Source organism: Haemaphysalis longicornis, unplaced genomic scaffold (genome assembly GCF_048455015.1).
Source record: "Haemaphysalis longicornis isolate Haplotype H1 unplaced genomic scaffold, Haemaphysalis longicornis Haplotype H1 scaffold_2, whole genome shotgun sequence".
Lineage (NCBI taxonomy): Eukaryota > Metazoa > Arthropoda > Arachnida > Ixodida > Ixodidae > Haemaphysalis > Haemaphysalis longicornis.
The window spans coordinates 110,497,635-110,511,769 of record NW_027526295.1 but is presented as its reverse complement, the minus strand read 5'-3'; the positions used below and the strand labels follow the sequence as shown (position 1 = coordinate 110,511,769).

Genomic DNA, 14,135 nt, shown 5'->3' with positions numbered 1-14,135 from the left:
AGGAACAATGGAGAACATGACGGTAGTGGAATGGAAATTAATGGGTAAGAGAAAATATGAGAGTACCAGAAATGTGTTTAGTGGGAGGGGTGGTTGTGGGAATGGGAGAGTTGTGCCGAACGGAGCACTAGCGCTCGCTTCTGCACTGCCTGAAAAAAATGTGTGTGGGGTGGAGGGTTCAACCCCCCAAATCTTCCCCCTGGCTACGTCCCTGTGAGGAAAAGTGGACGAGGGAAAGGAAGAATAAATGGCGGTGATGGTAATTGATAAAGAAAGGCGGATGCAGAATTGGGGAGAAAAGCATGAGTACAGGGGAGAGAGTGGAACTGGAGGGTAAAGTTAAGTGAAGCGAAAAGACATGACGGGTGGAAAGGTGAATGTAGAAAGGATCAGAAAGCCGAGATTCGAGAAGGGGGAAATGTGAGCTTAGATGATGGGGAATGAGGAGCGGAATGCGAAGGTGGAGACCAAGAGAGGAGTGGACGGTGATGGACAGTTATGAAGATGATGGAAGCATCATCGCCGGAGGGGAGGGAGGCGAAATTTAGATGGTAGGATACAGGAACGCTAAGCAAATTAAGGTAGAACATGCCGCAGTGGCTAAGGCGTTGCGCTGCTGAGCACGAGGTCGCGGGTTCGATTCCCGGCCGCGGCGGCCGCTTTTCTGATGGAGGCGAAAAGCAAAAACGCCCGTGTGTACGAGATTTCGGCGCACGTTAAAGATCCCCAGGTGGTCAAAATTAATCCGGAGCCCTCCACTACGGCGCGCCTCATCGCCTGAGTTGCGTCGGCGCGTTAAACCCCACAATCAATCAATAAGCAAAGGTAGAAGAACAGAGGATAGGAGGAGAAAGACTGGGAAGGGGATCACGAGGATGGGCGGAGGGGCGTAACATGGCAAAAACTGCACAAATGCTTGTCATTGGCAGCGTAGCAAGCAGATAAATGGCCATTTTTTTATTCTCAAAAGGAGAATGTGTCCATAGGGGTAAACGAATTGGTTGGCAAGGTGACCCGTGCACGTAAAGGCCAGCTGCGCTCAAATTTCTCGTCACTAAAATTTGACCCAAGTAAACGCTTCTGCATTCACCACCCAAACAACTGCAGACATGCGTGGGATGTCCGAAAAAAAAAACTGCGGTTGATTCCAATGTCAGGAATCGATATAAAACACGACAGTGAGGTGTGCAGCAAAATCTGCAGTGAAATGAGCATGATTTGCGGGTCGGTGGCTGGCTTGTAGGTGCGCTTGGCGAGCGGCGTCCTGCTGGTGGGTCACTCAGCAGAGGTGTATTATCGTCATTTCCGTGACGGATATGACGTCAGTGAAATCTTGGTGTATCCCGGCATAACACACTTTCGTGCTAAAATATAAAACACGAAAACTAACAACCCTAAGTATAACGTACTCTTTAGTACTAAAGGTTGCTTCCCCGCAGGAAGACCTTGTGTGCAGGGGTGCACCTTCTGTGCAGGGGTGCACAGGGTCCACAGGGGTGCTTCGTTGTACTGGCGTCACTTGCATGACGGATATGACGTCGCTGAAATCTTCGTGTATCCAGGCATAAAACACATTCGTGTTAAAACAGCCGAACGTCCAATTCCAAGTTCGGACGTCCACTGTAAGTCAAGTGTGGGCGTACATTTGCGCACGTGTAATGGACATCCAGCAATGAATGCACAAAGGATATAAAATTCCGTATGTCCAAAGGAGATCCTTCCGTGCCCGTACCAAGTTACCACGAAACTTCAAATAATGGCGTAAATTGAGATAAAAGCAAGAAGAGGAACGCTACTCTGCTTTTCAATTAAAAACATTCTGTGCATCAACACCATGACTTGTGCATTGCAAATTTCACCTGTTTATTACTAAAATTAGGCGAAAGTTTTTAACATTTTTGAAGCACCTCACTGACTCAAACGATGACCTCTAAGGAGGGGTACAGAAAAATTTGAAACCACTGAAGAAGCGCGTGAAGCAAGGTTACTGTGGGCATGTATCCTTTTAAGTGCGAATGCACTTTATAAGCGACCCCGAACCTTCCGCCGTCTGCATAGCAACAGCTGCGGGTGCGCGCGCTTTTCGTCTTCCTTAGCAACGGGGGGAGATGGGCGCGCGCTGCCTGGCCGCTGACATGGCACATACCCACGTGGGAAATTGGCCAGGAATAAGTGCGAATGCACTTCTTAAGCGAGCCTGAATCGTCGCGCTCGCATAGCGCCTCCTCTCCCCCCTCGCATACTCTCCTAAAGCCCCTTTACTACTCTCCAGCTCGCAACACCCTCTCTTGGCGCGCCAGCCAGGCCACTACACTATACAAAAAAAAAAAAAAAAAACAGCATCCGGCGCCAGGTTTCGATCTGCGGACTTTGCGGCAGCAGAGCGACGCTCTACCGACTAAGCCACGGACGCTTTTTTTTTTCTTTATTGCCACGGACGCGTCGTTGATATCAGTGTTAGTAACGCGCCTTATATCTTTAACGCATTCAAACTACGTCGTCAGCGGCGTGCGTTGGCGACTCAGCGGCGTTATAGCGGCTTGATAACTGCGTGGTGTACACGTGATACTACAAACCCGCTAGTTCTGCATTCTCTCACGTGACTGCGCCTCCTCTCCCTTCACTCCGGTCGGCGCTTCGCAGCTGCGGTGCGCTGCGGTGCGGTGCGCTCCTCCTCTCGAACATACACGTTAATTCACCAAGATTTCCGCAGAGGGACAAACGAGGCGTGTTAAGCCGAACGTGATCACGAGGGGGTGTTAATGTAACTAACGGGCAAAATGCCACCAAACTTCAACAAACTCCCCCTCATAGCATCACCCCGTGCTTCGCACTTCCTCATACTCCCCTTCGGGGAAATGCGGGGGAATTTTTTTTATTTACTTTTTATGTTACGCGGGTGAGTGGGTGAGTCAACTGATTTTCTAATAGCTTGTTGCCCATCCCACACAATTGTTGTATAACCATGTTGCATGATAACTGACTGGATAATTCTGTTTGTAGGGCAGCACTGCTATCACTAGTCGCTGCGCCCTGGTGTGTGGGTTAATTCTCTTTTCTATCCTTGTCTGCCGGTAGTGCGTGCGGTGTACAAACACAAGCTTCTCGTTATAAAATTTGTAATTCCGTGAAATAACTGAACAACCAAAATCCAACTTCGGAAATACGGAAGTGTTAAATCCGGACGTCCCGCGAAAGTATATGTACATCGGCCCTGAAACGGACGGCCTGCGCCAAGGCCGGAATAGGCGCACGTTGGACGGCCGACGGAAGTCGGGTGGTTTGTTGGCCATGGTGAAATCCTAACCCTCTCACTCGCAGAGCACGCTTACTACCGCCGTACATTGAGACGACGTTGGCACCTGGCGGAGTTCCGAGCGGCGTGCACGTGACGGAGAAGGTGGGGGGCCTGTCTCGTGGAGCATCGCGTTTCTGGGCGACTGGAACGGCGCACTGCCGGGCGCCGTAATGTGTTCTTCGGGGGTTTCTCTACTGCACCGCTGCGCTGTACCGCTGTCGGCATCACGTTTAAATATAACCGCATAGGTAGCAATATACACATTTTATTTTTCAATGCAATAACAGAGATTAGAAGCCTACTCACTATAATCGCGCTTGCGATTCTTCTAGAGTTAGCAAATCTCTTTTACTTGAAAATAACATTTTTACTCTTAAAAATGGCGTGAAAGGCGCACTTTCTTGTACATTTATCATTCCTTTTGAGTTGGTCACAAGAAAAAAACGGACTTCCGCATGCAATTTCTGGCCAATGCCGCCCCTTAGACCGATCTCCAATAATTTGCCGACGTAAGTGAAGTTATTCTACGTGGGGGTATTTCCGTGACTTTTTTTTACTCGCTAATGAACCAAATTAGCTTTGCTTGTGGTAACAAATAGACATCCGCAAAAAAATGGCCGTCATCTTTGCCCAGTGCGAAAGCTACCAAAACTGCTCCTCTCCTAAATGATTAACGACATTGTTTCTTTCAATCGTGAAATAAAGCATTTATTCTTTTAGAATATGTTACATCTAGTAAGCCTTAAAGTAAAATGTAATCACCTGCACATGTCCCGGAGCAAGCAATGTACGTGGTAGATAAGTAACTTTTTTCGCGCTTTAATTTAGTGCATCATCTAGCTTTGGAAGCTGACATGGTTTCAGACCGATGTTACAATTCCCTTGATGTGCAGCGAGGCGCAAGTTATACAGTATAAAAATTATGATTGATCGCCGCCCGCACATCCCTAAAAAAGCGAGATAGCCTAGGCGCCGGCTAACCAGAGCTGATTTTCGATACCGTGTGAGCAAGTAGCTTTGTAAAACTGTACCTGATTTTTTACTCGCAAGCCAAGGTACTCCGGTAGGTATTCTGATGCAAAAATAACTGCAGTAGGAATTTATAGCAACGCGATGTCGGAATTGCGCCTAACTCCATTAGCCGCGGCCGGCGGGCAAATCTTAGTGGAAGTTCTTTTGTAAAAATAACAGTGCGAAACGGTAAGCATAACGGGTGCCTCTGTACAAAGTTAAAAACTGAAATACCAGTGACATCTAAAGTATATCAATAAGATATTTCTAAATAACATCCACCAATCAAGTACCAGCGACATCTAAAGTACGTCTGCAACATACATCCGAATAATGTTGAAAATAATTAACCAGCAAAGTATTAATTTTAACATCCCAAATTTTTTATCAGGAAATTGTATGTACTTGGGACGTTCATTATTGATATACTGCTGGGGCATCGACATTGAGATCTTTTTGGGCCGCCGCAGAGATATCAGTGGTTTAATGCACCACGCGCATTTGGAGGCTGCAGCGAGTGCAGTCGCCAGTACTGGCGCGCACGCTTCCGTTCCGTCACCTACGTCACATCCGGCCCCCGGTGATGGACACCCTTTCCGTCAGTTTCGGTTCCGGAAACGCCAACCTCCTCAAGGCATTTGCGTCGCGCGCGTTGCTGAACCAAGCAACCACCGGACGTCCGTCGGCCGTCCATCGTACGTCCATTTCGTCTCTAGCGGACGTCCGTTTCAAGGCCGATGGACAAACCATGTACGTCCGTGGGACGTCCGGTTTTAAGACTTCCGTACGTCGAGTCGAAAGTCCGAAATTGACTGTATTTTGGATGTTCAGTAAACATTTCCAGAATCATAACGAGAAGGTAATGTTCCTACAACGAATAGTACAACGCGCAAGGCTAACGCACTACCTGGCGGATGGCATACATGAACACAGTGAACTTGCTTCACATGTTTCGTTAGCGGTTCTCAATTATATATCCTTCCCCAAATGTACGTCCAAACATGGACGTACAGTGGCCGTCTAAACTGGGCCTTGTATTTTCGGCTGTATTTCGGACGTCCCACGGACGTCCGTGGTTGCTTGGGTAGCGCTCTTTTTTATATACATGATTTTTTACGCTGTCGAAAATTCGAGTGTAGTTGCTCTTTGCGCGCTTTGCGGGTGTCCACTTTTGTTTCTGCTAAAGTCTCTTTATTGGTGTTCAAGAGACCTTGTTTGTGCATGATTTGCAGAAATTACAGACTGCATGCATGATTTCCGGTCCCATTCCACTGCATGGTTTACATGAAGTTAAGTGCAGAGCAGTTTAGGGGCCCGGCTTGTCATAGCTCGTCTGGTGTCACGGTTCCAGTCACCATTACAAAAGCCGGCATCACACACAGAGGCTTCGAAGAGATCATTGCTTCCCCTGGTCGGGATCGAATCTGGGTCCCTTGCATTAAGAAGCCGGTGTCGATCCCGTTGCGCCACAAAGGCACACGCGGTATACTCATATGGAATGTGTTGGGGGCGATCTTTGTGTTGCGCAGTTACTGCAGAGGCCGCTGTTGCTAGGCTACAATTAAGTACACAATAATATCAATTAGAAATTATGAAGTAATGCAGCAATTATCACAAATTATTGAAAATCATACACTCCTCCATCTAATGATAATGGTTGTACATGAAGCTTTCTCATGATGGATTCTTTTGTTGGCCTGCGAGTATGTGTTACTCTGGAGGTACGCACCACATCTCTAGAATACCTGTTGAATCTCCCAATGGGTATGCGCCACACCATCACCATCATCGTGGGACCGTGTTAGTAAAGTGATTGTCCCCGCTAAGGGCAGCCATGGCCCCGGTCTCGCTTCTCTCGTTCTTCCGTTAACATTTCTGGTGCCGCTAAACCCGGGAGGATGACCGCACACAACGAAGGAGACCACCGACGTCCCCTCCGGCTTGAGGTACCCAGAACCCCGTTCCGTTGACTGCTGTTTCTGCTGATCACACCGCCCTCAGCCGGAGGTCGGCATGGCTGGCCCAGACCGTCCAGTGACGATCGACAGTAAGTGTCGAATGGATAAGCTGCGCCGGCAGCAACGTATCTTTCGCGAAGCTACTGCAAGACTGCTCAAGGCAGCGAATGAGCTTCTAGAAGCCCCGTCTCAAGCTCCGCACGACTTGCAAGCGACCATTGACCTTCTGGAGAGCAAAGATGCCACAATGTACGAGATAGATCAGAACATTATCGACCTTATCGACCATGAGGAAGTCGAGCGCGAATACTTCGAGGCCTTGGCGTACCGAGGAGGTATATGCCGCGCCCTCAACCAGCTCCGCAATGCCTTGAAGGTCACAAAGGCGTCCGGCATGAGAGGCACCACCAACGCCACTCCTAGCAGGCCAAATTTCCCTCGACCACTCACCATTATATCGAATTGTGTTTGCACGGCAACTCGTACAGGTGACCCCTCTCACGTCGACTTACATAAATCCACCTTGCAATTTGACCCACCAACGCTGCAGGTTAGCACGGCTAAGAGTGCGTCGCCTCAACTGCAGAGGCTTGGGAACCATTTGCAGGCGACGTCCCGTGATCACACCGACTTGTCCGACATGCAGCGGGAAGAGGATTTGACGTTCACGCCCATCACGCGGGGAAAACCTACCAAAAACCCATTTTGCCGCTTCCAGCACATCGCGACGTCCACAACCTCGACTTGTAGCAACGGGAGCCCAAGAGCTCGCCCGCAGAACTGCTCCGAGGCGGCTGTTCAAGAAACTGTTCAGTCCAACACGACGTGTGACGCGCGGATGCGCTTTTTGCCTCTACGAGAACGCGATAATACGATACAGCCCAATACCCTGAGTATTTCGTCCACTAGCGCCCCTGAAGTGTCCGTCGAGGAACAAGCCATCGTAACAGCCGAAGCTTCACCTTTCCTAAATGACGACGTATCTTCGAGCGTACGCACGAACGATAAGCGTGGTGTACATGATAAAGCGCCTGTCGCCGTCAAAGAAGGTTCAGCGACAGTAACCCGAGCAGACGACAGAGAACGTGAAGTCGAAGATGTGAAAGAAAAGGTCGACCGTCAACCGTATGTGCTCGAATACATCTTTGTTCCCGACTTCATGAAGGATGAATCCTTACCGGACCTTCCTGGAAGCCAGTCCTTCCGTGTTCCTGAGCGTGGAAAGTCTAAACCACCCTTGATGACCCTTTCTCGTCCCAGCGAGCAGACGCGGACGCCTGATCTGAGATCAGCCGACCCATATGCTGACTTGGTTCTCATCAAGAAAATGTGCTCGCTAGAGTCGGAAACTGATAAAATGCAAACGCGGGGCAGGCACAGGACCGACCAGAATCCACCGACCGACTCGTTGCATCTTAGCTGCAGGTGCAATGAACGCTTGAGACTTTCACGGCAACAGCTTCAGCGAAGCACGTGTTCCACTGAGTGACTGGAGACGTCTCAGCAGGTTTGGAGTATTGTTTTGTTGTCGGCTGCTGCACCTTGGCGGCGTTTGGCTGTAGTGAAAGCTGCGAGACGATGGATGCACCGCTGGAGACAAAAAAGGAACAGGATTTCCGGGCAGCTTCACCAGGATTGACGTTATGGACCGGAAACAAATTGTTAGCATGGTGGATTGCTTGTTCGGCGTCCGTACAGCGTTTCTATTTAAGGCCCGATACGAACGTTGCGGGCGCGGGAGGATGTTGAATCTCCCAATGGGTATGCGCCACACCATCACCATCATCGTGGGACCGTGTTAGTAAAGTGATTGTCCCCGCTAAGGGCAGCCATGGCCCCGGTCTCGCTTCTCTCGTTCTTCCGTTAATAATACCCACACCAACTCTCGGGTGTGCACTCCATGGGCCTAACGTTTGGGTTTGGGGTGTACGGCGCAAATCAGTACCTGATGCTTGGCGTTCGCTTCGGCCATGCCAAAATAAAAGCAATCGGATAGATGCCGGCTTTACAACACAAGGGTATCGGGTTCGATTCCGGCCACAGCAAGCATCTTTCTCTCTCATTTCACCCACGATCATGCATCATCATCGTCAGAGAAAGTTGGCTTTCCTGCAGGGAGTATTGGTGCACCACGGCATCAGTGAGAACACTAAAGCTTTGCTTTAAATCTAAATCCCGTGTCTCTTCATAGGCCTTTTTAGGGGCTGTGGCACCCTAGTTTGACTATTTTCGGTATAAACACCAGGCTGATACCGAAACTAGTCAAGAGAGGGCGTCACAGCCCAGCCTCTGCGAATCACTGCTCCGCACTTGACAGCTTTCACGTTGAGAAAAACTGCTTTAATTTTAATGCACATTTGCGCTGCACACACAAGGATCTTCAATCTGGGGTCCACAAAGGGCCTTTTGCCCACTATAAACCGACGTTGAGGCAAGTGCATGATAATAATCCTAAGGTGCAGAGTTTACAAGCTAGCTTCACCAGTGCGCAGTGACAAGGCCACTTTGTTAAGAAAGCTTTGTGGTGGTATCTAGCAGCAGGAGGCTAGATAAGATTTCTGGTGTGTTATACCAAGAAAAGGCCTGCTACAGTAATGATCAAATTTGTTCATCATCTCATTGGAAAACCTAAGACTACGTGGGTATGCGACTGAACTTTACCTAGAGGGCAGTGACCAGCGTAGCCACTGGGGCACTACTCTATAGCCACGGATGTCAAGCGTAAGCGCAAGGCCCGTCGGGACCCCGAATGGTGCGAGATCGAAAATGGTGTAGCTGAAATCTAGCTGAACACATCACCAGTGCAGTTTCAGCAGGAGTTTGGCCAGCCAATAAACCGCAAACGGCTCCGCCAATCATCTACCTTCACGGAAAGGAATGGAAATGGTTTATTTGAACAGGGCATGATTTCATGAGTCCAAGTCCAAGACAAAATTATCTCATTTCTGTAATTTTACGAGCAAATAGTGATCCACATTACACCACGATTAGTCTTTTGTGCAAGGTTCACATGTGTCAGGCTTTTTTGCTTGTTCTGCAGAAAAGCAGACACTCATCTGCTCCCTTTTATCAAAAGGAAGCTGCAGAGTTTTAGTCCCCTCTTGTCTGTAATCTTCAAACATTCGAAAAAAAAAAAAAAACACTGTCAACTACAGTACTTCAATAGCAACAAAAATGCTGCAGATTGAATAGAACAGGAAACATTTTTTAAAAGTGCCTCAGTTTCGGATGTTTACACACCCAGAATAAAATTTCGAGTTGTGTTTGTCTCAAAAATATCCGTTTCACATCCACTTTAATCACACCTGTGACACGCTTCTAGTTGTGGGGCCTTCAGCACATCAGAGCTTACTCGAAACGGACACTTTGAAACTGACAAAACTGATTTTTAACTCTCATCACAGCTGGTCTCAGATCAAAGCAAGAGGTGGAAAGGGTCATCCTTTGCGCCCCTGCAGACACCCACACATCAACACGCAAAGCTCACGTCCCCGCAATGTCTTGCAGGCTTCCATTCAAACAAAAGGAAATTTTTAATCAAATAATTCTGCTTTAGTATTAGCTACCACACTATAATTACAAAATTACACATCAGTGTTGCTACTAAATACTTGGCTTATCTGGGTCCAGCTGAGTGCTGTTCAAGGTGCAAATATCAGCAAATATTTTTCTTCACCATGAACTGGAGGCCCCTACTCAATATATAACGTGTCATTAGGCATGCTTTAGATGCAGACCTTCTCCCTGCCTTCTTCATGCATTAAATTTGAGGGCCACTTTATGACATGGCCATAATTTCGTAGCACTACAGACCCTTTGGCCAAAGTAATTGTTGCTAAAGTGAGGTATAACTTCCTCGACTGAGTCATGCCAGATACAAATGAGCCCTTGCAAGTTTGCTACTCATCTGGCTGCTTCAGAAGCATTGAGAAGAAGACTTAAATGTCCGCGAAAGAGCTGTTAGTTGACTACTTCAACAAAAGCATTCCGCAACAACAAAAACAACTTTATTATTTTGTTCAGCAGGATATTCTCAACGCCACAACTGCATGACCCATATATATAAATAAATGTACATGTTTGCAATCAACCTATCAATGCAAAATGAACTTTCATCAGAACATCCAGAGAACCTGTCGATTTCACATGTTGCTGGTAAGCAATGAATCATCGTTCTGAAGCATGGCCAACACATTCAAACACCGAATCGAAATTTTGAAATTTCGAAACGCCAAACAGAACCAGCTAAAGCTTTCATTTCGCATGACGGCAGAAAAGCACCCATTATATGCAATTACTCAGTAATATAACGTAAGGTGAAACATTTTCTTATGAACATGTCGCAACATGATTGTATCAACAGTGCACCAAGCAAAGCGATGTCACTGGCTTCCGTTTGATCACTGGCTGGCTCACAGTTGATGCAGGCTGTTCACCTAACATTTGAAGACCTCAGCGGCTACTGGTTCCCACAGTCATATCTACATGTCTTGCCGTAGCCAATCTTCATGTTGGCACCACTGCTGTCCATGGCGCAAGTGGTCTAGCAATACGGCCGCGAACGGCAACGACCCGCTCGTGAAGCTCAACACCAAAGTCTGGGTCGTATGCACACAGGCCAAGCAAACAGCTGGAGCGCGACATCACAGCACAGGCGTAGGAACTCGACAATGTCCACTGTGCATCGGTGTCCCCCGTTGCTTTGCTGCCACCGTGGCGTTCTCTCACTCGTCACGTATGCGGCGAACAGGCTGGACAGCAGCCACGCTGTCCAGGGAAAAGCACTTGCAGGTGCAGCCAGTCACGGGACACTCGGTGTTGTCACTGCACGAGAAACAACGTGTCGACAGCAGGTTCCAGATGGAGGAGGGGTTGGACTGGTTCTGTACTTGAAGTGACAGCTTCAAGAGGCACACAGCTGCTATGCTTCCTCTAACAGTTTACTTCCCCTAACAGCCCACTATGTTTACTATGCTGCTCCTAGCAGTTGCTATGCTCGCTACAGTTACCACAGAGTTTTAGTTTGGCGCGTTTTACAGTGAAGCTGTTAGCCTATCATTGGTCGGAAAATTTCGTGTCGTAAACAAAAACCCCAGGCAGGATCCAGCAGTTCGCCCATAATATGCCGAGTGCATGCGTCAGGCTAGGCAAGACCCAGCATTTGCTGCTGTCACAAAAGCTCGGCGCAATCATTCTTTGCAATCAGGCGTGCAGCATTGAGTTCAGTATTCCTTAAAAGTAAATCCACAAATCAAGCATCAAAACAACACGATACATGATAAGGCGCCTGTGAACAATGGGACCCCCCTATGTGTTCCTGGTAAAGACTAGGTTCGCAGCTGCTCGCAAAAAGGGGGATTGATGTCATTCGAGGGTGAGCGCATGGGTCAGGCTCCGCTGCCAGAGAAGCCGAGGGCAAGTGACAAGCTCGCCGAGACGATGAGAAAAATTTCATGCCCTCCCACAACAGCAAGTGTAGTGGTTTACAAAAGCTTCGCTGGACATCCACTTTCGCAGGGCGGGATGGCGGCCATTTTTTTACACTCCACCCTGCTCCGGGTAGCCCCGCTAAGCTGCGGCGGAGCGGCAAGCAATTTTCTCCTTTTAGTTACCAGTTATGCACAGCGGACCGGACCTTTCGGACTAACAGCGCTGTCTGGCCCAGTTTGGCGAAATGAAACAGAACTGAAAACCATTTCGCCACTTTAACAAAGTAAAACAAGTACATATAGCTTATTTCTTTATTAAGTAGTGCAATCGCATTATGTTGCTGGTCAATTATAAATTAATGAAAAATAAATTTTCAACTTGATGATAGCCACGAAATATCCAACACAATTGCGTTCCAAATCCGTCCGAATCTTTTTCGATGGCAATACTCCAACGCGGCGTTCTGTCTAGTGGCCACTTCTAGCAGCAAGCACAGGTCCTCATCGATGCAAAACCGCTTTCGCAGTTGAGCCCACTTATGGCTAAGCAGAGAGCGCATGCGCATTCGCACTACCGCGCTGCTTAGCTGCTGAACGGAGTATAAAAATGCCTAACTAAAACTCTCTATTATGTTGCTCCCAGCAGTCCATGCAGATCCTATGCGGCTCCTGCTCTCAAGGCAGCCTCTCATGGCATACAACGTTGCATGCCCACACAAGAGCGCATGTGCCCTGACTCCACGGACTGCCCTTTCTTTGTACACTGGCTAGACAGTGATGGCTGAAAGTATGAAGAGAGAAAAGAGAGCGCCCACCGGAACCAGTGCATGAGGTGCACGGAGTGTCCCCCGTGGTGGCAGCTCTGGCACCAGGTGAACCAGGTGGGGAACGCCGACAGCTTCTCCTGCTCCTCCCCGTGCTCTGCACCAACAGGGCACAGTGCAGTGAGTTATAGGATTAGGATTCACCACCCACACGGGAGAATCGGAACGTGCCAAACCAATGGGACCACCTCTGCGGGATAATTCCCTTTATTTTAATAAAGACTACAGGTAGCGGTTGCATACACGTACGTGTTTAGCTCTTTTGTGTTGCAGGCCAGTCCAGTCCCACTGTGGAGGTCTTGTGGATGACAGAGTAGACCATAAAGAGTGACCACCTTTGTGCAAACTTTGAAGGCAAAGAAGAACCAGTTCACTAAGAAAACACTCCTGAAGAGTTTCATTTATTGTCACAACGCTCTCTGACAAAGACTGCGAAATTTTCCTGCACATGGACATCCAGCCCCTGCCTAAGCCAACAGTACCCGTTTGCTTTAGGCTGCCTTTTATAGCCATGTCTTGCCACAGTCGCCTTCTGCTGCCTGACCCCTGGTGAGACATCTCTGCTGTCAAGTTGTCCCGTTCCGGCACGCACATCCCTAGAGTTCGTTTGCAAACCTTGTTACATGAACCCCTATTTCTGGAAAAAGATGAGTGGTCCTGTAGCGTCCAAATGCTGCCTATGAGCGTGAGTGCAAAGAGAATGAAGCTGTGTTGGCTGTGCATGCTTGGCAGGTGTGGCATGGCATGGCCAGCAGTTTGGACCCTAGCTATCGTCTTGCCTGGTCGTTTCAGCCTGTCTGGCCCATGTCAACTTCTAAGTGCAGAGCACTTTAGGGGCTCACCTTGTCGTCGTAGCTCACTCGCTTTCAGCCTGTCTGGCCCATGTCAACTTCTAAGTGCAGAGCACTTTAGGGGCTCACCTTGTCGTCGTAGCTCACTCGCTGGACCCAAGAGCAGCCACACGGTGTAGCTGCCGTCACAGCATCGAACAAAAGCTTTGACAAACAAGCGGTTTATGCAGTCATACCTGTTCGAAACTCGTGAACCGCTGGTGCTTGTCGTACATCTCCCCGTTGTTTAGCACAAAGGCACATTTGAGGTACATTTGGCAGGTACATTTGACGAAAAATACATGTAGTTAACTAGCAGCACCCACGTTCATTTAGTTAGGAATGCTGGTTGGCTTGTTTTTTACGATAGCAAGCAAAAATAAGAGGCAGTGCAATGCCGGCACGTGCGGTAGCAAAGGAAGCACAAAAACAACAGAACTCCCGCTGGAGCAGTTTCAAACAGGGGGCATGCGAGCACTGCAAAAACGGGAGATTTGAAATGCGTTGGGTGGTAGCAGTGAGTGCATAACGGCGCTACAGCCCATTATGGCAAATCACTGCTCTGCATTTCCAACAGCTTTCACATTGAGTGGAACAGCTTCAATTTTTTATACTGTAAAGGGCAGGCCCACATCCTTGGAGTCAGCACTGCAGGAAACTCAACGTTAGCCCTCTTTCTCTACAGCACTCCTTGTGTGCTCCTAAACAAAGAGGATCGGATTTGACAGCTTTAACAGTGCTACAGCTGAAAGGTGCAGAGTTGTGTTGCAACGAGGTGCTACTAT

At 48.5% G+C, this 14,135-nt stretch overlaps 1 protein-coding gene across 3 annotated transcripts in view; it reads right to left on the bottom strand.

Moving 5' to 3' along the window:
* Positions 1 to 10,252: 10,252 nt before the first annotated feature.
* Positions 10,253 to 14,135, bottom strand: part of Mio (GATOR complex protein mio) — a 71,405-nt gene continuing 67,522 nt past the window's right edge. For all 3 annotated transcript variants that reach the window (XM_077698140.1, XM_077698142.1, XM_077698141.1), the window contains exons 26-27: positions 12,512 to 12,617; positions 10,253 to 11,091 (exon numbers count right to left, since the gene is read on the bottom strand). In XM_077698140.1, the coding sequence (XP_077554266.1) occupies positions 10,992 to 11,091; positions 12,512 to 12,617 (206 nt within the window). In that variant the 3' untranslated portion in view covers positions 10,253 to 10,991. The remainder of the gene's footprint in view (positions 11,092 to 12,511; positions 12,618 to 14,135) is intronic.